The sequence below is a fragment of the Cervus elaphus genome, chromosome 26 (genome assembly GCF_910594005.1).
Source record: "Cervus elaphus chromosome 26, mCerEla1.1, whole genome shotgun sequence".
In the NCBI taxonomy this organism is placed as follows: Eukaryota; Metazoa; Chordata; class Mammalia; order Artiodactyla; family Cervidae; genus Cervus; species Cervus elaphus.
In genome coordinates this window covers 32,895,048-32,922,754 of record NC_057840.1, presented here as the reverse complement: position 1 = coordinate 32,922,754, position 27,707 = coordinate 32,895,048, and the positions used below count along the sequence as shown (strand labels likewise).

General features: G+C 39.0%; 1 protein-coding gene across 1 annotated transcript in view; it reads left to right on the top strand.

Annotated features, from left to right (window-relative positions):
* Positions 1–217: 217 nt before the first annotated feature.
* KATNA1 (katanin catalytic subunit A1) overlaps positions 218–27,707 on the top strand; it is a 32,004-nt gene continuing 4,514 nt past the window's right edge. Inside the window, exons 1-7 of the mRNA XM_043888411.1 lie at positions 218–507; positions 8,137–8,311; positions 10,232–10,389; positions 16,445–16,625; positions 19,588–19,709; positions 21,065–21,170; positions 22,380–22,538. Coding sequence (XP_043744346.1) covers positions 8,150–8,311; positions 10,232–10,389; positions 16,445–16,625; positions 19,588–19,709; positions 21,065–21,170; positions 22,380–22,538 — 888 coding nt within the window. The 5' untranslated portion in view covers positions 218–507; positions 8,137–8,149. The remainder of the gene's footprint in view (positions 508–8,136; positions 8,312–10,231; positions 10,390–16,444; positions 16,626–19,587; positions 19,710–21,064; positions 21,171–22,379; positions 22,539–27,707) is intronic.

Here is a 27,707-nt window from a genome sequence, read left to right as displayed (position 1 = left end):
CGGCTGCCCCCGGACTGCGCAGGCGCGCCCGTCGGCCCCGCCCGCCTCCGTCGGCCCCGCCCGCCTCCGTCGGCCCCGCCCGCCTCCGTCGGCCCCGCCCGCCTCCGTCGGCCCCGCCCGCCTCCGTCGGCCCCGCCCGCCTCCGTCGGCCCCGCCCGCCTCCGTCGGCCCCGCCCGCCTCCGTCGGCCCCGCCCAGTTGGCGCCCGGCGCGCGCACGCCGCCTGGCGTCCTCGCTCCCGGGGCGTCGCCCCGCGTGCGCTGGAGTCACCGAGGCCACCCTTGGCACCGGAAGTGACCCTGGCGGGTCTGCCTTCAAATTGTGGGCTACTTGAAACAGCATCTGGGGCTCGTGACGGTTGGACCGGGCAGTGCTGGGTCCGTGAGCACAGAGCAGGGTGGTTGGGGCAGGACAGGACAGGGCCCTCCTTCCTCGGTGCCCGGAGCCCCGCTCGGCCCTCCCCCTTCGCCCGGCAGTGGGCGGTTTCCCGAGAGCCTCTGCGCCACAGGTGAGTGTCGCGGGGATCCCGGACCCCCGTGATCGGGGCTCGGAGGGACTCGGGAGCCTGTGATGCGATCCCGCTGCGCATTCTGCTTGTGAGCCTGCCGGTGCCTGCGCCGAGGTTCTAGGTCCTCGCTGTTGTCGCTGACACCTGTGGCTCGGGTCGCGGTCCTCCTACCTGAGGAAGCCTGTCTTGCCGGAGACTTTTGGGGGCCCCTGCCAATCCCATTCTAGGCCTGTGTCGTTAGAGACGTCTCCGGTCGACGAACTTGTTTTTATTTCTTCGCTTTTTTGACACGTTCTCCGCCCGAAACCCTCTCCCCTGGGTTGGGGGGAGGGGGGAAAGCAAAAGCCTTGACTTTGAGGATTACATTTTGTTAGGTAGCTGTGGTATTGTTGAGGATGTTATTATTTTGGAGCTGGGCATCCTACAGGAGGCTAACGACTCTTTTTGTTTGTTTCAAGTTGTTACCTTTTAGAAAAAGTATCCCTCGAAACTTTCTTTCATATTGTATATCATGTGGTGATAAAAGTTAGAGATGGACGTGGATCCTTAATGCCTTGTGGGGGATAGACTCAAGCCCTCGTTTACTCAAAAATAATTTTCTCTTTTAAGTGCCAAGTGCCATTTTTATATCAGTTACCAACTTCTGACAACACACTGCTGTACCTCTCTCTTTTGAAAGCACTCATGTGTGTTTTCCTCTTTGAAATCAGACCCTTAGGTACTGCTGAGGACATTCTTAATGTTTTAGAATGTGTGCGATATATCTTTGCCACATAGTCACAATGCTAGAACACCAAGGTATCAAGAAAGATTCTTGTGATGTTCATACAGGCCAAAATATCTCAGTGTGCAGTCCTGTTTTCTTTTCCAAAGGCAATGGTTTTTGTAATCAGTGAGTTCACACATAAAGAAACAGTGGCAAAACTCTTTGTCTTGCATTATTAATACAAGTATTAACTTGTGACTTGTTTCATGCCTTAAAAAAAAAAATAAAGAGGTAGTGCCAATCAACGTGCTTTTTTATTCATGTTTTCCTTTTACTTATTTTTCTTTCAATGCCAGTCAACTTTCCAACATTCTTAGACTATGAAAAGCTACATAAAGGTCCTTTATGGCATTAGTTACTCAAGTAGCTTTTACATTTTAAAGATTCAGTGCTAGGCCCATAGTCTGCAATGGATGCTGCATCTTATTTTGGAACTGGTATCACGGTTCTGACAAATACTAAGGATTAGAGAATCTTGTAGAATTTACTGTGTTAACAATAATATTGAATTTTGGTTTACAACAATGGTCTGGGCTTGTTTGCTTCTTAGTGCTTGACTGGTTTAAAAGATAGTGTGTCAAATCAGTATGGTCAATATTGATAACATGCTAAATAGGTTCTGCCTGTGGTGTTTATTGGTATGGCTTGAATATGCCTTTTAAGTTACATTTTCATTGTTATATTCACTGATTTGTTTTGTTCGAGGTAAACTGAAAGTTTACCAAATACATATATATGTTTTTGTTTTCTTGACCGGGTATCTCTTGGTGCTTTTTTGGTAGTGATAACATTTTTTTGCTTCTTGAGTATTTATCATATGATGATTATAAAGGTATGAATGTATGCCATGCTATAATTGGTCACTGGTCACTATTTATTGTACGTATTTGTAATCATCAGTGACTAATTATAAATTAGCATTATGGTTGCTTTCATATTCCAGAGATGAACATTCTGAAAATTGCTTCACAGTGTATTGTCATTGCTGAAGTTACACACCCTCAGCTAACTGAAATGCCCGCAGGAAAATGCGTAATTGAGCCTCATTTGTTTTTAATTTAGGATATTAGTTTTGCAGGTAAATATTTTTAACATCGATACTGATTTTTTAGCGTGTGCTTAATAATGTTCTGTGCTTGTTTCCTCCTACTTAGCAAAGAAAAAAAACACTGAGGATAAATAAAATGATATCCCACTAAACTTCAAGGATTTCAAAGTCTGTCTTATTTTCCTTGCACCTCTGTGTGTGTTCCGTAATATTTCTTGAATGAATGACCTTTGCACATTACAGTAAAAACTGTAGTGAGAGTGGAACCCTGTCTGAGATTCCTTTAAAAATTAAGTGGGCATGGTATCCTGTTTAGGTGTGGAATTGGGAAGGCCTGCTATTTGTTCTGGGCAGAGAACAGAAATCTTAGAACTCAGATATTTGGGTCTGTAACCTTTTTCAGTCTCTTTGAATGCTTCTTTCCCTAATCCTGGAGGAGTAAAGATACTTTGTCTCTTTATAGAGATACTATGGAGAAGGAAATGATAACCCACTCCAGTATTCTTGCCTGGAGAATCCTGTGGACAGAGGAGCCTGGTGGGCTGCCGTCTATGGGGTCGCACAGAGTCGGGCTTGACTGAAGCAGCTTAGCAGCAGCAGCAGCAAAAATACTACACAGCATCGCATCAAGTTTGCTAGAAATTTTGTTGTAATACTGAGTTTTTAGTGTTTAAAATAATTTGACTCTGTTGTTCAGTTGCTAAGTTGTATCTGACTCTTTGTGACCCCATGGACTACAGCACTTCAGGCTTCTCTGTCCTTCACTATCTCCCGGAGTTTGCTCAGACTCGTATCTTTTAAGTTGATGATGCCATCCAATCGTCTAATCCTCTGTCGTCCCCTTCTCCTCAGTTCAGTTCAGTTCAGTTGCTCAGCCGTGTCTGACTCTTTGCGGTCTCATGAACTGCAGCATGCCAGGCTTTCCTGTCCATCACCAGTTCTGGGATCTTACCCAAACTCATGTCCTTTGCATCGGTGATGCCATCCAGCCATCTCATCCTCTGTCGTCCCCGTCTCCCACCTTCACTCTTCCCCAGTATCAGGATCTTTTCCAGTGAGTCAGTTCTTGGCATCAGGTGGCCAAAGTATTGGAGTTTCAGCTTCAGCTTCAGTCCTTCCAATGAATACTCAGGGTTGATCTGCTTTAGGATGGGCTGATTTGATCTCCGTGCTGTCCTAGGGCCTGTCAAGAGTCTTCTCCAGCACCGCAGTTCAAAAGCCTCAATTCTTCAGGACTTAGCCTTCTTTATGATATAACTCTCACATCCATACAGGAAGACTGGAAAAATCATAGCTTTGACTACACAGACTACACGGCAAGCTAATGACTGCTTTTTAATATGCTGTCTAGGTTTGTCATGGCTTTTCTTCCAAGGAGCAAGTGTCTTTTAATTTCATGGCTTCAGTCACAGTCTGTAGTGATATTGGAGCCCAAGAAAATAAAATCTGTCACTGTTTCTACTTTTCCCATCTATTTGCCATGAAGTGAATGGGACCAGATGCCGTGATCTTAGTTTTCTGAATGTTGAGTTAAAGCCAGCTTTTTAACTCTCCTCTTTCACCCACATCAGGAGGCTCTGTTACTTGAATTAAAATTTCATGTTGCATCTTACTTAGGTTAAATGAATGAATTTCATCATAAACTAAAATAAATACTCAGGACATTTAAGCAAAAGGGTGGTTCTGACAGGAAGGATCACATAAAGGAAAAACTTATATTTTTTATCCAGATAAGGCATGCATAACCTATACTTATGGTTATTTTTCTTTTTAATAATCTCTCTTTAAAAACCAGCAGTGTGTTTTTGGACAGTCTCATTTTTATAATTTTACAATCTCATTTGGTATTAATTGAATCAATAGGTAGTGTTTTCAGTTAATGGTGGTTAAAATTTGGTCTAAGGGCTTTTCTTCATATATATTCATTTCTTCAAGTATTGCCAAACACTTTGTCAGGTAGACCCAAATTCTGTCTTCCTGAAGTGTAATTTTGGCAATGGTAAGGATATATTGTTGTTGTTTCTTTGCTAAGTCATATTCCACTCTCTGTGACCCCATGAACTGTAGCCCGCCAGGCTCCTCTGTCCATGGGATTTCCCAGGCAAGAATGCTGGCGTGGGTTGCCATTTCCTCCTCCAGGGGATCTTTCTGACCCAGGGATTGAACTTGCATCTCCTGCATTGACGGATGGATAGGATTCTTTACCATTGAGCCACCAGGGCTTCCCAGGGGCTCAGCAGTAAAGAATCTGCCTGCCAGTGCGGGGTCGGACATGACTGAGAATGCGGGCACTAACTAAGGATATATTCTTGGGAATTGAAGATTCTTGTAAACTTACAATGTTGACATTCATTTGAGAAGAGTCTCTTAGACTTAAGAGATGGTGAAAGAATTGGAAAATTTATTTTTTGTCTGACATTTAGATTTTGAGTGGTATTTTGATACATTTTCAGTAAATCCATCTTTTCTTTGATAACCAAGAATTTTTAGGTCATTTTTAATGTGGCCTTGGGTTGACTTTACATTTGTTTGTTAGGAAATGCCCATTCATTGACTCCTTAGGAATTTTATCTGAGTAGAAAGAAGTATCCATAACACAGAACCTTCAAAGAAGGCCCGGAGTGACGTCTGTGAGTTTTGGGACAGTGAACCCTGGCCCTCAGAAAAACAAAAGGGCAGCAATTTAGATTTTTTTTTAAGTGGGGGGTGGGGTGGGGTGGGGGCGATCAAAGAGCTGAAAGAAGTGTGTTAAAGGAAGGAAAAGACATGCGAGGTTCGCTGTCCTTGCTTGTCCAGATCAGGGATGTTCTGCTGCAAGCAGTACGGCTTCCAACAGCTTCTATCAGGCCCCAGCTGTGGTTACGTTGTTCCCCAGACTGGGGTCACTCTAGGGCACATGTAGCTTCAGAGCCGAGCAGTCACACAGTTTGTAGTAGGGATGAGTTGAGGATCAGGGAATGTGAGCGGCTGTGGGTAAGAACCTGGACAAAGGTAAGAAAACTTAGTAGTTAGACAAAACCTGGCAGCACTCATTCATCCGAAGATTTGCTGAGTGAGAGGCTGCATGGTGCTGGGGATATATCCATAAAATAACAGAGAGCCATGTCCCTGACCCAGAGCTTTCATTCAGGTGGAATATTATCCATGGTCATGACTCCAGAAAGCCATGGGATTTTTTTTTTCCCCCTTTTCTTTTGGACCTCAGATGATCAGTCTTGAATTACTTATAGACCCAGTTCATAGCTGTACTGCTTCAAAACAAATTAACCGAAAACTAAATGGCTTAAAACGGCAAGCATTTATTATCTCACAGTTTCTTCGGTTAGGCTCTGGGCATAGCTTAGCTGGGCGCTTCTGATTCAGAGTCTTTCACGGGCTGTAGTCAAGGTACCAGTCAAGGCTGCAGTTATCTCAAGGGTCGGCTGAGGGGAGATCCACTTCCCCGCTCCCTCACGGCATCGTTGGCAGGATTCAGTGTCTCTGGACCATTGGACTGAGGCCCTCAGTTCCTCACTGTTGCCCTTGGGCTTCCGTCAGATCTTTGCCACTTGAGCCTGTGCATGGCCAACTCGCAGCATGGTAGCTGGGCTTCCTTTGGAGTGGTCCCACCAGAGAGCAGAAGATGGTGAGCAAGGCGGAAGTCACAGTGTAATCTCGGAAGTGACGTTCCGTTATTTTCGTGCATTGTTTGTTACAAGCTCACATTCAGGGGGAGAATGGACACCAGGAGGCAGAGGTCATTGAGAGCAGCTTGTGGGATCCTAGCTCCCTAAGGAGGGACTGAATCCCTAGACCCTTGCCAGTAAGTGCCAAGTCCTAACCACTGGACTGCCAGGAAATCCCCTTAACCCTGTATTTTGACAATGTGTCCATGTTGCTATTTGTACGTCTTCTTCATTGCTTCCATCTGCTACATAGTATTTGTTAGTGCAAGCACCATACTTCCTTATTTTTTCCCTAGCAGGAAATAGATAGAGATATCCAGTAGTTGGGGGCAACCTAACAGTTTTGTCATTAACATCTGAAAACAAGTTCTTTTGTGGATCTGTGTGAAACTTTGTCTGGAGTATTTATAGAAAAGTAGGGTGGCAGCATCATAGGATAACTGTGTACATAATTTCTCTAAGTACTACCAGATCGCTCTCCAAAGTAGGAGTTTATGCCCACAGATTTATGTGAGGGGATGTTTTTTCCCAAAATTCTTGCCAGTAATAATTTTTTTTTTAATCTAGTTGATGTAAAAGAGGTCTCACACTTTATTTGCATTCTTCTGTTACTAGTATCTGTACTTGTTAACCATTTGGGTTTCCCCATCATAAATTGTCATTCATGTGCTACTCGTTTTTGTATGAAGTTCTCTTGTCTGTTAGTGTGAGGAATTATAAGGTGGATTTTCTGATCTTAGGTTATCCTTACATTCCTGAGATAAACCTTCTTGACCGTGGAGTGTGTGTGTGTGTGTGCGCGCACACGCACGTGCATGCGTCTCCTTGCTGATACATTGTTAATTAGCTAATCTTTTATTTAAGATTACCACATCGTGGTCCTCAATGAAGTAGGCTTTGTGTTGTTCTTAATGAGTTCTGAAAATTGAGATGGTGGCTCCCTGGAGGCTCAGCAGGTAAAGAATCCACCCGCAGTGCAGGAGACACAGGAGATGTGGGTTCGATCCCTAGGTCAAGAGGATCCCCTGGAGAAGGTAAAGGCAACCCACTCCAGTATTCTTGCCTGGAGAATTCCATGAACAGAGGAGCCTGGCAGGCTACAGTCCATGAGGTCGCAAAGAGGCGGTCACGACTGAGCGACTAACACTTTCACTTCCTACCTTATAAAAAGTTGATCAGTTTTCCCTTATTTTCTGGACCAATTTTTATGTCATTGAAATTATCTGCTGTCTGGAGGGTAGGTAAAAACCCACCTATGAAAACCCCATATCCATATATCCACATGCTACTAAGTACAAAGACTACGCTTGGTTTTGCATATGGAAAGTTTCAGGGAAGGTGCAGTTAGCATTTATTGAAGACCTACTCTTTGCCAAGTAGTGTGCTGACTATTTTAAATAGTCATTTATTCCTTATAGTGCAACTCTTGGAAGTATGGTTACTTGGGCAGTCCCTGGCGGTCCAGTGGTTATGCAGAGTGGACTCTGCATTTTCACTGCTGAGAGCCTAGGAGTTCAGTCCCTGTTGGAGGAACTAAGATCCCTCCCACAAGTTGTGTGATGTGGTTAAAAACAAAAAAGAAGTAGTAACTACCCAATTTACAGATTTAAAAGCTAAGGCTCAGAAAAGATAAAGGACTTGACAAAGGTGGCAAAATTAGAATTCTACCAAGATTCTTCTAACATCAAAACGTGTGTTTTCTCTATTTCACACTGCCTTCCAAGAAAAGCATCTAACATTCTACATTTGTTCTGCAGATATTCCATAAGACTTGTATTTCATGCACTGAAGTTACTAACTCAGATCTTTTCCTGCTCTCAGAGATTCCAGGTAGACAAGTGCCTTGAGATGAAGGCCCCCAGTCAAGTACCAGGGGTCTTTAGAAGGGGGAGGGCTTTTTCTGAACTGCAAGTTTGGAAGGTAGACATACTGGGATAATTGCTACTTATCTGAGTGGGACTTTGACACATAGGTAGGGTTTGACTGTGGGGACTAAGATATTTCTCTGAAGGAGTGGAAATTATCATAAGCAAATGTACGGAGATGGAAAATGCAGTGTGTGTAAAAGCGAGCTTCTTCAGGGATGCTTTTTAAAAAAAACTCTTTGTACTTATTTTGAAAAGACTTAATATGAAATTTTTCTTTTTTAGCTTGTAATTGAGCATGAGTCTTCTTATGATTAGTGAGAATGTAAAGTTGGCCCGTGAATATGCATTGCTGGGAAATTACGACTCTGCAATGGTCTATTACCAGGGAGTTCTTGACCAAATGAACAAGTATCTGTACTCAGTCAAAGATACATACCTCCAGCAGAAATGGCAACAGGTAAGATTCATGGCTGTTGTTTGTTTCAGTGGTTTAAAACACTCAGATTTAACTAGATAGTGCTTTTGCAGCTATGCATCAAGACTGTATAATTTACTATATGGATTTGTATATAAAGTTACTTAAAATGATGTGGCATATTCACCATCATCAGTATGATGAGTTCTACTCAGTTATTCTAATTTTTGGAATCTAATAGGAATGGTTTTGAAATTTTTTTCTAGATCACATTTTGACCTGGTAAAATTAGAATTGACTTTATTAAGCTGATGACACCTGAATCTCACGTGTACTGTATTCCCTATAGGACGTCATAAGTCAGACCACACTTGAATCCCATGTGAGGAATCTTAGCCACTGAGGAGCAGTAGAAATTTATGTGCTTGCTAAATGCTTTAGTCGTGTCCGACTCTTTGCGACCTCACGGACTGTAGCCCACCAGGCTTCTCTGTCCACAGAATTCTCCAGGCAGGAATACTGGAGCGGATTGCCATGCCCTCCTCCAGGGGATCTTCCCGACCTAGGGATGGAACCCAGGTCTTCTGCGGCTCCTACACTGCAGGCCGATTCCTTACCACTGAGCCATGAGGGAAGAAATTTATAGGTAGAAACTAGAACTTACACGTCCAGTTGGATGTGCCACTTATAATAAGGTTCAACAATGTCCCAGGAGAGAAATGTTGTAGAAATTAATAGTCTTTTTGAGCTGATCTTCTAGATAGACTATTACCCTCGAGTTTTACTAAACTGCTTTTTCAATAATATTCCATATTTGTCCTTAATTTCTTTATCAGAGAAATGGTCTACCTCTGTGAACTTAACCTCTTTCCTTAAATCTGCCTCTTCATATTTTACATTAGAAGGGGAAAATATTTCATAAAGTGTCTTAAATTTGCCACTGGAAGACCTTTAAGATCTTTTGTTCTTAGGCCAGCAACTTTTACTTAAGAAGTCTAAACTTTTTTATAAGAATATTTAAATTGGAAATTCCCTAGCTGTCCAGTAGTTAATATTCCACATTTCCACTGAAGGGGACACAAGTTCAATCCCTGTTGTGGGAATCTGCAGGGTACGTGCTGTGGCCAAAAATAAATAAAAATAAAAGATTGACTGTATTTTTAAAAATCTTTATTGAATTTGTTACAACATTGCTTCCGTTTTATGTTTTGACTTTTGGCCCCAAAGCATGTTGGATCTTAGCTCCCCAACCAGAGGCTGAACCTGCACCCCTGCACCCCCTGCTTTAGAAAGTAAAGTCTTAACCACTGGACCACCAGGGAAATGCCAAGATTAAATGTGTTTTTTAAAAAAAAGTAGAGAAAAAAAAAGGATATTTAAATCATTTAGTTTTAAAACCAAACATTGTTAGCTTCATTTCTTTCATATATATATATATATGAAACATATATCACTTTGAAGTTGAGTCAAGGCAGCTTTTTAAAAAAAATATATAGGTGGTATGTGAATTGAGCCATTTATCTTCTGAAGCTTTATTTTTCCAACTGTGGGATGCATTCCATTAGTGAATTGTGAAATTAGTCAATTCTGATGAGCATTTTTAAAGTCAATTAAGTAACATAAGAACCATCAAAGCACAACTTGCAAAAGTAATATTTTTTACCAAACTTTAAAGATACAGGTAACTTTTAAACTTGTTATGCACGTTGAATAAGAACTATAAGTAACGATGACCTAATTAGCCAGAACACATAATTCATTTTATCAGAATTAATTTTGTACTTAACAATAAAGAATTTATGATCTGTTATTAAAATTTCAACAAAATATTTTGGTATGGTTTCCTGGATATCTGATGTCAAAATAGAGGCTTCTAGCATTCTTAATAAATGGCCCAACTTAATTTGGCAGTGATTTATTAGTTATAGAAATTTAAAGAACCATATTCTTCTTTGAAATCAGGTTTGGCAGGAAATAAACGTGGAAGCGAAACACGTTAAGGATATCATGAAAACATTAGAGAGCTTTAAACTAGACAGCACTCCATTAAAAGCTGCACAACACGAGCTTCCAGCATCTGAGGGAGAAGTCTGGTCCTTGCCCGTACCTGCCGAACGAAGGTAAGTGGAGACCCTTTAAGAAACAAACCGACACAGAACTGATAGCATTGGTCCTGTCTAGGAGGAGAACTGAGGGGCTGAGAGACAGAAATGGGAGAGGGTTTGTTTTTTTTTTTTTAATACCATTTATAAATTAAATTGTGTATCCTGTGATTCTGTGACTCATTTCATTAAATTAAATTTAGGTAGACATATTGTTTTGTGAATGAGCTCAAAGCAGTAGAGATACACCTTATGGAAGGAACATGGGAATGGAGACTGAAATATCTGGACTGTAAGTCTATCTTTGCCACAGTCTGTAGCTTTGGGAAAAGCATATAACCATTCTAGACTTCAGATTTTGTTATATAAAGTGAGGGAATTAGACTAAAACAGTAGTTCTCAAAAAGCTATCACAGAACACTGCTGTTTATCAAGTTACACTGCTGCTAAAATTGAAAAAGTGGGCTTTTTAGTTAACAGGGAAAAAAGATAAAATGTTCTCAATTATAGGTTTTATTCTGACATTTTTATTTCCAGATTCCTATTACCTGGTGCCAGCAAGTGAACGATTAGTGAAAGTTTATATTTACTGAAATGCTCAAAACAGCCAATTATGCTTAGTTCCATTGCATGTTTTTTTAATTGACAGGAGTGCAAGTAGATGTCATTTATCTGTTTTACTCACACAATAGATTTCCTAGTTTGTATTGTGTGTTTAGATATATTAGTGTATAATAGCATTCTATAAAGAACAGTGACTTCCAGTTTCTTTGCCCCTTAACCAGTTTGAGAGCCTTGCATTAAAACATTGCTCAGGTGCTTTTTAGGTGTTTAAGATTCTATCGATGAGACTGTTACTCCTTGACTATATTTTATGACAGGTGCTAGATATTGAGTACTCATGTGGTTCTGAGCACTGATACAGAATACACATGCTATTTATTTTTCACAATAAGCCTTCCAAATAATTAGTTATATTTCCTCTGTGTTTCAGGTAAGATAGTTGAGATACAGTGAAGTTAGGTAACTTTTCCCCATTATCACAAAACTAGTAGCTGGTGGAGTTAAGACTTGAACCCAGATGTGTTTGGTTACAAAGCTGGCACACTCTGCCATATTGGTCATTCTCAAACTCGAGCATACATAAAGATCTCTTGGGGTACTCATTCAGAATGTGGATTCTGGGGTTTCACTCCCAGAGAGTCTGGTATAGTAGTAGGGGAGCCCAGGAATCTGCAGGCGATTCTAATCCAGGTGGTTGGTAGATCACACTTTAAGAAGTACTGTACCAAAGTGTTTTTCTTCCAGTTTAGGATTGACTAATGGGCATTGATTGTTTCTTAGCCACTTTCATTTTCTTCAGCTTCAGATAAAAGTACTAATATTCTGTTATTGACTGTGATACTTTCTGAATATTTACTACATTTTACCCTTACTTTTAAGTGCTTTTATATATATGTGTGTGTGTGTGTATTCTGTTTTATTTTAGAATTCACTAAAAAGAAAAAAAAAACACTCGAAACTACAGCAATAGGCTCATTAAAGAAAAACAGGAAAATGCATAAAAGTAGAGGAGAAATCATACAGTCATCCGAGTACAACTTCTAGTCCTTTATACATTATTTTCATAGTTCTAGTTGTGCTATACCCATAAGATATAACTTTGTATCATATTTTTTAAAAAAAATCCTAATAGTAGACAATTGCTATACATTTACTGTGTTGCTGAGTACCATGTCAGTTGCTTTACACATATTATTTAATCCTCAAAACAGACTTAGAAGATAGGTACTAAACTGTTAGCCCCAATTTCTGATGAGGAAACTTAAGCTTAGATAGGTAAAGTAACTTGCTCTTTATAGTGTAAACATTGGTAATTTATAAGCCATCTTAGATCCTCTTCTTTGCTGCTTTTAAAGGATTGTTTGCTGCACTTTTAAGGGATATAACCTACAATAGTTAACCCCTTTTTTCTTATTATAAATAAATTGAAAATTTTTCCACATCTCTGTTTACTTTTTCTTAATTTACAAAGTAGAGCTAATAAAAGAGGAGTGAAGTTGTGTTTTTATTTTATCTTGCCTGTAAATATGTTTTACTCCTGCTTAACTTTCTTTTAATCCCTCCTTCTTCAGAATCATCATTTGGCCCTTGTATTGGTCTGCTCTGTAACAAAATCTCTGGCTGCTGTAACAAAATCCGACAGACTGGGTGACTTAAACAATAGAAACTTATTTCTCACAGTTCTAAAGCTAGAAAGTCCAAGCTTAAGGTGCGAGCCAGTTTGGTTTCTGGTCTCAAGAGGAGTCTTTCTGAGCAGCTGACCTCTTCTCTGTGTCCTCACATGGCAGAGGAAACAGCAAGCTCTCTGGTGTCTCTTAATAAGGACATTATTTCTTAGATCAGGACTCCACCCTTAGGACCTTATTTAACTTGAGTTACTTCCTTACTCCAAATGATCACACTGGGGTTTAGGAATTAAGCATAATGAGTTTTGGAGGAATACAAAAATTGTCTGTAACAGCACCATAACTCCTTTCTCAGTTACTGATAAGAACTTTCCAGTGAATAGATGTGCCCAGTGATTATTCAGGTGATTTCAGATTTAATCAACTGTTTGATTGACATAATCTTAACAAGAGGAGAGAGGAGGTTTCTCTCTTTGGGGAAATAGAAAGTTGTTAAATGAGCTTTTCATCTTGAAAAGTCTATAATGATGAGCTGTAGGGTCCCTCCTTATTGCTTCTGGCTTTCTTCCATATTTTGTTCTGTCTCTGATTTTAAATGCCCTGGACAGCTCTTAGCTATGAAGTCCTCCTCTTTGACTTTATTTGCTACATCTTTCTATTTCTTCCTGTAATTTATTTAACTTAACTTCCTCAACTGAATATCCCTCAAAACTCTTTATTTTTCTGTTAGTCTTAATCTGTACTCATACTTAAGAAAGCTTATTCTTTCACCTCTGTTGGGGATTGTAACCGTGACATCGCCTAAATTTTAATCCCATTTAAAGAATGGAGTGTTTATATCCTGCATTCTCTTCTAGTGCTGTGCACAAACATGTTGGTACAACGAGGTTCGTTGAAGGCTTTCAGAGGAACGATTAAAAATAGCATAAAGCCATTAGGTGTAATTCTTTTAAAATGTCTTTTAAAAGTCAGCTGGAGTCCCTCAAACATCTCATCTCGCTGAATAAAACCCATGCCTCTCAGTGCCATGCAGTGAGATCCGGTCCCCCACTACCTCTGTGACCTCAGTGCTCACGGTTCTACCCCTCAGCCTTCTTGAACAAGTCAGATGCAAATGCTTCAGTTCTCTGCACTCACCTTTCCTTTAGCTCAGGTGTGTGATGGCTTGTTCTCTCATTTCTTTCAAGTCTCAACTTAAATGTTGCCTCAGAAAGGCCTGCTCTGATCAGCCTACCTGTATTATTCCTTAACCCCTACCCTTCTTTATTATATTTTCTTAGGTGGCACTTAGCATCGTCTGATGTACTGTTTGTTTCTTCATTGAAACCCCGTCTGCCCCCCACACACACTGGTGTGTAAACTTGTGAGAGTAAAGGCTTTTATTAAAGTTACTTTCTCTTAATTTTTATCTTGAATTCAGAGTAGTGCCTTCAGTAGTAATAGTTCAGTAAATTATTTCTCGGATGAATGAATAGCAGTAAGAAGTGGGTAGAGGGACTTTACTGGTGGTCCAGTGATTTGGACTCTGCTTCCACTGTAGGTGGCACAGGTTCCATCCCTGGTCAGGAAATTAAGTTTCTGCAAGCCACGTGGTTTGGCCCCCACAAAAAAGTAGATTAAGTGTGGCACATTTTATGTGACTGACTGCCATCTAGCCATTAAAAGTCATGTATGGGGTAATGATAGAGGAAAGGATATTGAAAATGCTTCATGATATAATGAGGAGAGAAAAATATGAGTGTATGTATGTATGTGTGTATCAGTCACTTAGTTGTGTCCCACTCTTTGTGACCCCATGGGTTATAGCCCGGCAGGCTCCTCTGTCCATGGGATTCTCAGGCAAGAATACTGGAGTGGGTTGCCATTTCCTCCTCCAGGGAATATGTATGTATAATGGTTCCAGTTTTGTTTAAATGAAAGGCAACCATAAGAAAATAGCATGTTAAGTGGTTAACTCTGGATAGTGGGGATACAGGTGACTTTTACCGTTTGAGCTACTCAAGTGGTAAAGAATCTGCCTGCGAGGCAGGAGACCAGGGTTCTAACTCTGGGTTGGGAAGTTCCTCTGGAGAAGGGAATGACAATCCACTCCAGTATTCTTGCCTGGAGAATCCCCATGGACAGAGGATCCTGGCGGGCTCTAGTCCATGGGATTGCAGAGTCGGACACGACTAAGCAACTAACACACACACACACAGAGGTGACGTTTTCATATTCTTTATTACTGAAATATATTTCAGTGTGTTGTTTTTTTTATAAGGGGAAAAATATATATTTTAAAACAGTATCCCTACTTGGCTACCCAAGTTTCTAAATTCAAAGTTGAACCCCCATCATTCCTTTCACAAAAATCAGTACATTGGTTTGGCTTTATCATCCTCCCAAATTCTCATTTTTCAATATGAAAGATATCTAGGGGTGTCTGTTTTCACAGTGTGTCTTTTAGACTTTTATCATCACTCCGTAAGCTAGGCTCTCATCTTATGCCTTGATAGTGCCTCCCTGCTTTTTGTAATTCTTTCATCAGTATATCTTATTCATTGTGAGACTGGTCTTTGTAAAACCTTTTCAGTGACAGTCAGCTAACAACCAAGCCTCTTGAACTGGTGATTTTTAGATCTACTTACTGAACCAGCTTATCTGCTCAGTATCATCTTTTTTTGTTGTTGTTTTTAGTTCATTTTTCACTTTTCAAAAAAGATTTATTTTCTGGCCGTGCTGAGTCCTCGTTGCTGCGTGAGGGCTTTCTCCGGCTGCGGCGGTGGGGGCTGCTCTTCGCTGTGGAGTGCGGGCTTCTCTTCACGGTGGCTTCTCTTGTTGCAGAGCATGGGCTTAATTGCCCTGTGTCATGTGGAATCTTCCTGGACCAGGAATTGAGCCTGTGTCCTTGCATTGGCAGGCGGATTCTTAACCACTGGACCACCAGGGAAGCTCCAGTATCATCCTTTAGTGTTTATCATTGTATCTTTACAATTTGTGTCTTTATGACCTTTATGTAGATTAAGCTCATCTTGCTTTCTTTGCTTTTACCCACTCATTTTCTTATCTGAAGTTGTACCATCTTACTTAGGTCGACTCCTAAATTAGGAGGCTATTTCCAGATCCAGTTTGCTTTCTGTCTTCAAGAGGCCATTCCCATTGTCACAGCACTAGGTCTCTTTCATACTTTCTAGTATATTTGCCTAATCTTGTGTATTTTCTTTCTTAACTCTACCTGAGGTATTTGAGTACAGGACTGAAGTACCATTTTTATTGCTCATCTTACCCCAACCAAGTCTAGAAGCATAACAGTAGATCCTAATAAATATTTGAGAGCTCTAAATTCTGCCACAGAAATAAAGATGAAGTGATCTACATAAAGGCAAAGCACTATACGTGATTTCTTGTAACTATCCGTAGCCAGTGCTTGTATCAGTTTTTTTTTTAATGGGAAAATGATTAAATTTTATTAATTAAAACGTGAGAACTATGATACATTCTAAATAAAATGGTACCAAACTGTGTGTATCTTTGTACATAAATGTGATTCATGCCTGTGTTATCTTTTGATAAAATTCCCTTCTCTGATTATTTTGCTCTCTTTTCAGTTTTCAAGAATCAGCCTACTTTTTCATTTATCCTTGATATACAGCAGGTATTTCATTTCAAAAGAGAGGTGATGATCACTTGTCTTCTGTGTTTCTGCCATATAACCGTACTGCACCGCAGAAGGTTATGTCCAGTTTCAACACTAGATCTTAGCTTTCAGTGACCTGCAGTTCTGTCTTATGTTCAGTCATTGCCATCGCTTCAAGTCATAGATTGATTTACACAGTGTGTGTTCATCTATGTTTGTACCAACTACAAGAGTTGATTATGGTTTTCTTGATCTTGTCTTTGATTAGACCATCACCAGGACCTAGGAAACGCCAGTCTTCTCAGTACAGCGACCCTAAACCACAGGGTAACCGCCCAAGTACAGCTGTCAGAGTTCACCGTCCATCCACACACAATCTTCACAATGACAGAGGGAAAGCTGTTCGTAGTCGGGAAAAGAAAGAACAGAATAAAGGAAGAGAGGAAAAGGTAAATGTTACTGATTTTTATAAATTTAAAAGTTATTTATTAACCCTAAAAGTGAAGAATTAAATCTGCTACTATAATAAAACCATAGTCACACTGCACCTAGGCTAGGATTTTTCCTACTCAGTATTCAACAAATATTTTTGGTTGCTTTTTGTAACTTTCTATCTTGGTAATAAAGAACTTACGTATATTCTTTACCTGTTTTTACCAGTTATTAATATTTTACCCTTTTTGCTTTATCATTTAATCTCTGTGTATACTTGATTTTTCCTGAAGTGTTGAGGGTAAGTTGTAGAAATCATGCCCTTTTACCTTAAATATTTTAGTGTCAGTTTCCTAAATACTGGGACATTCTTTCACACAAACACAAAGCAGTAATCAAAAATCATTAATTTTGCATTGATACAGTACTGTTATCTAATGCACAGACTTTTATAAAATTTTGCCAGTCTCACTAATAATGTCAGTTATAGCTTTCTCCCCCACCCGTTCCATGCCAGGACCCAATATAGAAGCATTCGTTGTATTTGGTTGTCCCGTTTCTTTAGTCTCTTTTAATGTGAACATTTCCTCAGCCTTTACCTTTTTTGGCCTTTTTAAAGAGTTATTTTGTAGAATATTCCTCGGTTTGGGTTCATCTCGTATTTCCTTGTGATTAGATTAAGGTTGTACATTCTTGGCAGGAGTGCCACTGAAGTGAAGTTTTGTTCTGCTCAGCGTATCATATAAGGCACACAGGATGTTTATTGCTCTGTTACTCATGATACATTGGATCACTTGGTTAGGGTGGCTTCTGCCAAGTCTCTCCACTATAAAGTTACTCTTTTTCCCTTTATAGTCGTTTGTGGGGAGATACTTTTGAGATTACATAAATATCCTGTTTCTCATCAAAATTTTATTTGTTTCAGCGTCCAGGAGTTCTTGCCTGAATCAGTTACTCCTCTGACAATTGAAAAATCATTTTCTAATGCTATTATCTCTTCTTTAATAAACTGACTTTGAATTGTAAGAAAAAGGTATATCTCTTCCCCTTTATTTAATTTTATCTGTATGGACTCATGGATTATTTTATTCAATGAATTAAAATGTGTTACTATCTTTCTGATGCTTAAATTGTCCAGGATTTGAGGAGTGGGAGACCCTTGAAGCTGAATCTTAAGTCTTTTTAACATATACTCACCAACCTCTGACAAAATAGAGTGTTCTAGGCTCCTCCTGTATTTACTCTTGTTTCTCCAGGAAACCCTGGTTCCTGTTAGTGAGGAATGAGCTTTATAAACCAAGATTTCGGTGCTAGTTAATATTATTTGAGTGCTTATGCTCCCTTGCAGGAGCATATAGGACTCTAGGAGTTTAGGTTCAGTCCTCTTTGTTCCACCTCCCCACTCCCTTGACTGAGGCACATGAACATTATTAGTCTAAGAAACATAAATAGTCTATGAAATGGTAAAGCACTGGATCATTTGTTTGGCTCATTGTACCAAAAGGCCCCTCCACACCACCTGGACAAAGTAAAAACTGGGTTATAGCAAATGTAAAGTCCCCAGTGCTGTTCTTCTCAACAGTCTAACAATCTATGCTGACTTAGTCTATTCTTCTAAATAGTAACTGTACAAGCTGACTTAAAAGGAAATAATAGCACAGAACCAAGTCTCTTCAGAGAAACGTCTCTTCTATAATGGGCAGGTCTGTTGCCCATTATACAAATGACGTTTTTCTTTTACTGTTAAGTTTTGAGAGTTCTTTATATATTCTAGAGATTAGTTCTTTGTCAGATATGTGTTCTGCAAATTTTTTGTTTAAGTATGTAGTTTGTCTTGTCATTGTTTTAGCAGGATCTTTCACAAGGAGAACGATTTTAGTTTTGGGTAAAGTCCAGTATTTCCTTGTATATTCTTGTTGTCAAGTTCTTAACTCTTTGCCTATCCCTAGATCCCAATTTTTAAACATTTTTTTCTTAAAAGTTTTATAATTTTATGTTTGACATGTAAGTCCATGATCTGCTTTGAGTTGATTTTTATGTAAAGTGTGAGGCTTAGGTCAAGGTTCAGTTTTTGCCCATACATATTCAGTTGTTCCAATACCGTTTGTTGAAAAGGATTTATTATAGCTCAGGGAACTATATTCAGTATCCTGTGATAAACTATAATGGAAAAGAAAATGAAAAATAATATATATATGTATAACTGAGTCACTAGGCTGTGCAGCAGAAATTAACACGTTATAAATAATATATACGTCAATAAAATTTTTATACCATTCTCAAAAATTTGGGGGGAATAATCGTGTGGGTCTGTTTATGGGCTCTCTGTTAGGTTTCATTGAGTTGGCAGTTCACCCAATGTTCAAACAGATGTTTTTGTGTTTCTCTCAAAAGTTTGAAATATCCTGCAGTGTGCTGTGAGTTTGTCATTGTGCCTTGGAGTGCTTTAGCATGCAGCTTTGTGGCCCTAATGACTGACATCACAGAGGATGGGAGGAAATCTCTTCTAAGGGCTGAGGTGTCTCTTGGGGGAGTAGGGGAATAATCAAAAGGTGTTTTTGGAGCATCAGTAGGAACTGAGTAGGTGTTGAGGATTGACCTGTTATCTTACCTAAAGAAACCATCTGTCTTTAACCTTATCTCTTCTAAAGCTTTGAGATAAATATACATATCTAATATTCACTAGTGACCACAATTTATCTCAATATTAATTTTTTCTGTTGTCAGTTCACATGCATAATATTTTTGTTTAACACCATTGTCATACTTTTTATGTAAAAATAAAAATTCAGTAGGAAACTCTGATGTTGATGTAGAATGATGACTTAGAGTCTTTATTCTGTCCTTATTACTTGTACTATTACATTAGCTTTTATAAAAATGTCACTTGAGTCCAATCTTTGTTTCTGACTCATAGAAATGAAATACAATGTTTGAGTTAATCATAAGCTCATGTTTTTTTCCCCTCTGTTTGTGTAGAACAAATCACCTGCTGCAGCTACAGAACCAGAGACAAATAAATTTGATAGTACCGGGTATGATAAGGACTTAGTAGAAGCTTTGGAAAGGGATATAATTTCTCAGAATCCCAATGTTCGATGGTAAGTTATAGCACAACAGAACCATTGGATGTTGCTTTTTGGAACAGAAATGGGCATGTGCTGAAGATCAGTCTTTGAGGACAGAACTGGAAGACATGAAATCTGAGCAAGACACATAATGAAAAACTTCACTTTGATTCAGGCTGTACCAGTTTTTGTTTAAAATTTTTAAATTTAATGAAATAATAATAATAAAATTTTTATTAAATAAAAAAATCCTATGTACAGAATGTGAACAAGATCACAAAAATTTCATCTTCTTTTTGGGACATTCTTTAAAGGTAAAATAGCAGTCATTCTTATGCATATGTATTGCTGGTTAGGTTTATACAATACATATTGCTCCTATATCCTAGTACTTAAAGCATTGGTTCTCAACTTTATTAATATTATGAAATTAGAAGTTTGGGATTAACTTATTACACACTGATATATATAAAATACATAACCAACAAGGACCTACTATATAGCACAGGGAACCATGCTTAATATTTTGTACTAATCTATAAGGGGAAAGAATCTAAAAAAAAAAGGATACTCTGTGTATGTTTAACTGGATCACCCTGCTGCACACGTGAAACTAACATAACATTGTAAATCAACTATACTTCAATAAATTATTAAAAAATAGTCATTATATCTAATCAAAGAACTATAATGTATCACAAGTTCTAAAGCTCCATTTCCCACAAATTTAGGCACATTCAGTTATGTATTTTTTGTTAAAACTTTAGGTATAGTTTTGGTATATATATATTTTTTAATTGGTATATATATTTTAATATATTTTAAAATATATTATCATGTTATATATCATAATTATTATTGTGCCATGTGTACTAGTAGTTGTAGGAGTGGTGGTGGTCTCGTGGTTGATGATGATTTCGTGGCAATCTCTATGATACTTTTTAACCTTGTCCACCTCCTGGTAGAGTGGGGGCAAAGCAGCTGAATTACAACCTGTGTCTGCTTTATGCTGTGTTTATTCTTATGTTTGTTTGTTTGTTTCAGTGGGCTCATTATTTCTAAACTGTGGAATTTATGGAATGAGCATTTTAAGAACAGAAATTTAAAATAAGATGGCATAGTAACACTTAAGAATAGGCCTGTAGACCTGTGTTCTCATCCGCCAAGCTGAAAACCATTACTGCCAAGACTTGAACTCAGATCGTGCCCTTTCTGTATACTGGCTGGTGTGGCAGGAGCCTCCTCACAGTGTGTTAGTTCACTGGTGCCTGGGAAGAAGCTTCACATTCTGTCAGCAGCATAAAATCATGTGCTTTCAGGGACTCAAGAATGACTACACTGAATTAAATATGTGATCTAAGGTTTTAATAAAATATCTTCTCTTTCAGGGATGATATTGCTGATTTAGTAGAAGCTAAAAAGTTGCTTAAGGAAGCTGTGGTGTTACCAATGTGGATGCCAGAATTCTTTAAAGGCATTAGGAGGCCATGGAAAGTAAGTTTCTTACTGTAACAGCGTTGTCAAAGCAAAGGGCAAATGCATTGTGTAGAGAGCCAGTATTTACCTGTGTTGAGGGAAGGGGGAATAGAACATAGAGCAGGTACAGAAAAATTTAAATATGTTGTGTTATGCAGACCAAAACCTACTGCAAGGTTTCCAGAATAGGAAACAGATGCAGTGTGATCTTTGAAAAGGTATACCCATGGTAGATTTATAGTGAACTTAGATTTGAAAATATGAACAAGTTGCCTAAATACTAAAATACTCCGTGTTACATGTTGTGTTGCAAAACTTGTGTATTTCTTGGAATTGTTCTTAAGAAATTAACAAGGCATATCTGCATCTAATGAGTACTCCTTTTTTTAAAAAATGTGTTTATATGTGGCTTCACTGGGTCTTCATTTCTGCACGTGGGCTTTCCCTAGATGAGGCAGGCGGGGGGCTGCTCTCGGGTTGCGGTGCATGGGCTTCTCGTTGCAGTGGTTTCCCTTGTTGCAGAGCACGGGCTCTAGGTAGGTGCTGAGGCTTCAGTAGTGGCAGCCCTCAGGCTCAGTTGTTGCGACTCCCCGGCTCTGGAGCACACGCTTGGTAGTTGTGGTACGTGGGCTTAGCTGTCCTGCAGCATGTGGGATCTTTCCAGAGCAGGAATTGAACGCGTGTCCCCTGCATTGGGAGGTGGGTTCTTTACAACTGCACCACCAGGGATTCCTAATGAGTACTTCGTAAAAGTCACGTGCTGATCTGAAAAGTATCCAAAAAACTCTTGGATTTGGGAAATGTGCTAATGGCTCACTCTGTACTTGTTTTTTGGAATTCTTGAAATGTAAAGTGATAAGCAAGATACAAACTTCTAGACATACCTTGAGTACAACCATTTAAAAAAAAAAATAATAATTTGTTTGAGCAAAAGGATTAGCAGGAAATATATCTAGATCCTAACGGTACCTGTGTTAGGATATGATATCAGTACTATAATATTGATTATATTTTTTCTCATCTTAGTTCCAAATTTTTAATAGTGTGTAATTACCTTACTTTTGTAATGCAAAAAGTAAATTTGTGATAAAATATCCTTCTGTTTGTCTTTTACATATCTCAATATTATGTATAAGTTTGTTGAAGATTGATTCTTAGTAATGGAATTCTTGTGAATTACAACAACAGTAGATAAACCCTTTACTGACATTGTTATATTCCCAACAGGGAGTGTTAATGGTGGGCCCCCCTGGCACAGGAAAGACCCTCCTTGCTAAAGCAGTAGCAACGGAATGTAAGACAACATTCTTCAATGTCTCTTCATCAACTCTGACTTCCAAATACAGAGGAGAGTCTGAGAAGCTTGTTCGTCTTCTGTTCGAAATGGTGAATGTTTGAGACAACTCTAATGATTCTTTACTTCTAGAAGGGAAGAAAATGAGTTGTAACTAACTCCATGGTGTAGAATCGCCAGGCAGGATGCTTTTGTGCCCAGGGTGTGGTTCCTGTGCCCTTGAAAGAAAGTGAAAAAGAAAAAGTGAAGTCGCTCAGTCATGTCCGACTCTTTGCAACCCCATGGACTGTAGCCTACCAGGCTCCTTCATCCATAGAAACTTTTTACTAATGAATTACTTGTGTTTCTCTTTAACTCCTTTTCTCTGGAGGACTGACTGTCTGTTAGCTTATGGACATGCTCATGCTATGGGATCCGCGTCACTGATCTGCTGTTACAGGAATGTGGAATTATTATGTTTTTTAAGCCAGGCTTTCTTATAGTAAATTCAGTATTGGTAAATAATAGGGAAAGGTGAAAATCACAAGTAAATATGGAACTGAGATTACCTCCGATCTATTCACTGTATCAAATACCTGGAGTTTAATATCATAATCTTTGAACCCAGTTCTTTGCTTCTTTCTTTGAGTTTCTTTTTCCTTCATCCACTGCCACACTTCTGAGTATCAGTAGAAGAAATATAATTCAACAAGTTCTGATTGAGTGGGTTGAATTCAATAGCTTTTAGACTTTTAAGTTTCACTTAACTGTTTCTATCTTAACTCATTTAAGAAATTGTGTAGTTATATGCATGAAGACAGAGGTGCGTTTATTATGTAAGTAGTAACAAAGATTTATATTCTTAGTCATGGTGGCCAAAATCTTAGATGATCATGCTAACATTATACCACATCTTTCTTCCTAGGCTCAGGATAAGACAAAACAAAAACCCTCACAATTTCATGTTATCCATTTCTGTAAAGGTTTCTTCCTGTTTCAGTTCCCTTTTTTTTCCCTTCAACTGCGATAATTCATAAGGCAGAATGTAAATTCTGACAGGTTCTTATGGACTATTAATAGTCCATTCCACAGTAGGTGTCTAATGGAGAACCTCTTAGATCATCTTGAAAAAATTTTTTGCCATTTGCTTCAGGGGTAAAAATTACCAGTATTCCAGAATAACTTGGTGTTTTAAAAATGTAAGCTGAGTAGAATGAATGGCTAAGTATGGGGTCATTAGAGTCAGATGGCCTGACTTAGATCCCACTTCTGTCACTTTCCCAGCTAGCTCCCCATGGGAGAATTCCTCTCCTGTTGCTCAGTTGCTTTATCTATAAGAGGAAGACAGTAATTTAGGACCTACCTCTAATGTTTAAGTACAAGCTGAAATCAAGATTGCAGGGAGAAATATCAGTAACCTCAGATATGCACATGACACCACCCTTATGGCAGAAAGTGAAGAGGAACTAAAGAGCTTCTTGATGAAATTGAAAGAGGAGAGTGAAAAAGCTGGCTTAAAAGTCAACATTAAAAAAACTAAGATCATGGCATCTGGTCCCATCACTTAATGTCAAATAGATGGGAAACAATGAAAACAGTGACAGACTTTATTTTCTTGGGCTGCAGATTCACAGCATGTGGTGACTGCCGCCATGAAATTAAAAAACACTTGCTCCTTGGAAGAAAAGCTATGACCAACTGAGACAGCATATTAAAAAGCAGAGACATTACTTTGCCTACAAAGGTCTGTCTAGTCAAAGCTATGGTTTTTCCAATAGTCATGTATGGATGTGAGAGTAGGACCATAAACAAAGCTGAGTGCTGAAGCATTGATGCTTTTGAACTGTGGTTGGTGTTGGAGAAGACTCTTGAAGAGAGTCCCTTGGACAGCAAGGAGATCAAACCAATCAGTCCTAAAGGAAATCAACCCTGAATATTCATTGGAAGGACTGATGCTAAAGCTGAAGCTCCAGTACTTTGGCCACCTGATGTGAAGAACTGACTCACTGGAAAAGACCCTGATGCTGGGAAAGATTGAAGGCAGGAAGAGAAGGGGACAGCAGATGAGATGGCTGGATGGCATCACTGACTCGACGGACATGAGTTTGCGCATGCTCTGGGAGTTTGAGATGGACAGGGAAGCCTGGCGTGCTGCAATCCATGGGGTCGCAAAGAGTCAGACACGACTGAGCGACTGAACTGAACTGACCTAATGTTTGGAGGGTGAAATCAGCCAGTACACTTCAGCTGCTTAATATAGAGCCTGACATAAATATTTACTATTACTTTTTAAGAATTATTTGATTATTTTTTAATATAGGGAGTTTTTTTATTTCTTTAAATTGGAGGATAATTACTTTATAACACTGTGTTGACTTCTGCCATACATCAGCATGAATCAGCCATAGGTATATAAGGTAGGGTTTTGTATTGAGGAAAAAGGACTGTTTTCTTCTATGAGGGAAAGCCTCTTACAAAGTGCTTATATGTAATTTTTTTTTATAGTGCAGTTTATAAAGACATATCAAACAACTTATTTTTTACTGGCTTCCCTGGTGTTGCCTAGGAAAATCTTAACCATCTTTAAATCTTATCCAGAGGGTGCTCCCTTGAGCTGCTTACTTGAGCACAGGCTCAATCGCAAACCAGTGCCTGTAGTTTTGGAGCTCCTGCCTCTCTGAATTTTGTTTATGGCTCCTTTGAAACCAGCTTGATTTTTCTGCTTTTCATCATGTGGCCTCTCTCAAGGAGTAAAATTGTACTACTGCCTCTTATGTCATGGCTTTGACTGCTCTGCAGATGACTGCCTCTTATGTGCCCGGCCCCACCAGAATCTTTCAAAGTGAGCATGGCTTAAGGCCTATATTATGAATAAAGCCACTTAAATATTACCATTACTATTTTTAATTAATTTATTTTTAATTGAAGGATGATTGCGTTACAGTATTATGTTGATTTCTGCCATACATCGACAAATATTGTTTTTAAATTATTTATTTTCAGCTGCACTGGGTCCTTTTTGCTGTTCCTGGCTTTCTCTGGGTTCTGTGAGGGGGCTACTTTCTAGTTACATTGCGCAGGCTTCTGGTTTCACTGGCTTCTCTTGCTGTGGAGCACTGGCTCTGAGGCTCAGTAGTTGTGACTCGCAGGCTCAGTTGCTCCATGAGCATGTGAAATCTTCCCAGACCAGGGATCAAACCAGTGTCCCCTACATTGGCAGGCAGATTCTTACCCACTGTAGCACCAGGGTAGTCCCACTTAAATATTATTAAAAATCTGTCCAGAGGTTTTCACACGAGTTGGTACAGACATTTAAAAATTTAACTGTATATTTTTTTGTTATATTGTCAAGAACTTTCATTTTCAGGTGTCAGAAATCTAATCATGGGACTTCCCTGGTGATCCAGTGGTTAAGACTCTGCACTCATAATGCAGGGGTCGTGGGTTCCATCCCTGGTCTGGGACTATCAGCCCACATGCCATAGGTGCAGCCAATAAAGGAAAATAAAAGTCTAATCAAATCAGTTTAAACAACAAGAATAATATGTTGGGTGACATAACAGAATTATCAGGTTACATTTTATATTTTTAGGTCTAGCAGGATCCAGCAGTTCAGATGTCCTTGGGAATTGTTTCTGTCTAAACATTTGGCTCTTTTTACCTCTGGGTTGACTTTGATGTTGGCAGATCCATATGGTGACTAAGATAGCTGTTAGAAGTTTAAATCTTATTTTTGTTGTCCTTATGGTAATCCCTAAGAATTAGTCCTCATTTCTCAGTTGTTCCAGCAAAACTCCAGAGATTAATGTTTGGCCTTACTTGAGTCACATGCTTGTGCCTGGACTCTCCTGGGACTCCAGCAGAGGTTGGCCTCATTTGAAGTAGTGGAGTAAGAATGAGAAAGATAATTTATGTACAGATGAAAAGGAGAGCTTCTCTTATCAGAAGAAGGGGTGCTGTGCAGGCAGAAACAGTTGGTGTCCTCTTCCACATCTCTCTATGATACCTTCCCAGGTCATCCAAACCAAATTTTAAATGTGCCACATAGCCTCTGCTTTAATTTAGACCTTTCTATGTACCCCTAGTATGGGGGGAAACTCAAATCTAGTAGTTTTTGCTACTAGTAGTTTTGAAAGTTGATTTTTGTCATTGGTTCTGATGGTTGCTAGCTAGAATTTCAATTACAAATTTTCTTTTATGTCTGCTTTTTTCTTTCTTTCCCTCCATCCAGTTTATTTTCCCCCTCTGTTTCTTGAAAAGAAAGCAGAAAAATGTTTGTACATAGTGCCTAAAACCCAAGTAAAAGGATACCTTAATTAAAAATGGTATTATCCTTTTGGAGGGAATAGATAACTTAGAATTCAAGTTTTTAACTAGAAAGGAAAGTGAGATTTAATATTAGGATTTTCCAAGTGAACAGACTAAAAGTAAATCTGTACTTTGGAGGCACAGTCTTTCAGCACAGTTAATCGCGTTTTAGAGGGGAATGAATTGTAACCTCATGGTCAGAAGAATTGGTGGACCTAGTACAATTGCATGTTCAAGTCTGTTGTGTTCATTTGCCATTGTGGACTTCTATTTTTAGCAGAACCTTTAAAATGCTGTTTGTTCACTTAAGCTCTGTTTTGAGAAATCTTTGCCATCATTTAGTTTCAAGCTTTCTTGTGTGGTGATTCTGTAAGTTTGGATATTTCATTTAAAAAATGATTAACAGTAAATATTAATTACTATAATAATATGGTTCTTATTAACCATACTCCAATAAAAAAATAAAGTATACTAAAAACAAACAAAAAAAACACAAAAATAAATAGATAAAATAAAAGCTGCTTCTGTCTCCTTAAGAAAACGGTGATACTACTGAGTCTTACACAGCTGTTTATTAGGTTAATACTTGACTGGTGGATCAATCTTCCCTGTCCTTTGATTTGAGGAAGAAGAAATGCATTTGAGGTACAAAAATAAACTTGGGGGATATTATTCAGCCATAAAAGAGAATGAAGTACTGTACATGCTATAATATAGATAAACATTGAAAACATGCTGAGTGGAAAGAAGCAGACACAAAGGCCATGTATTGTATGATGCCATTAATTTGAAATGTTCAGAACAGGCAGATGCTTAAGGACAGAAAATAGATCAGTGATCACCAGAGGCTGGGGGAAGAGAAGTGTGGGTTATTGGGCGGGGGGAGGCACTGAAATGTTCTGGAATTGACAGTGATGATGGTTGCATAATAGTATTAATATGCTGAATGCTGAATTGTATATACTTTAAAATGG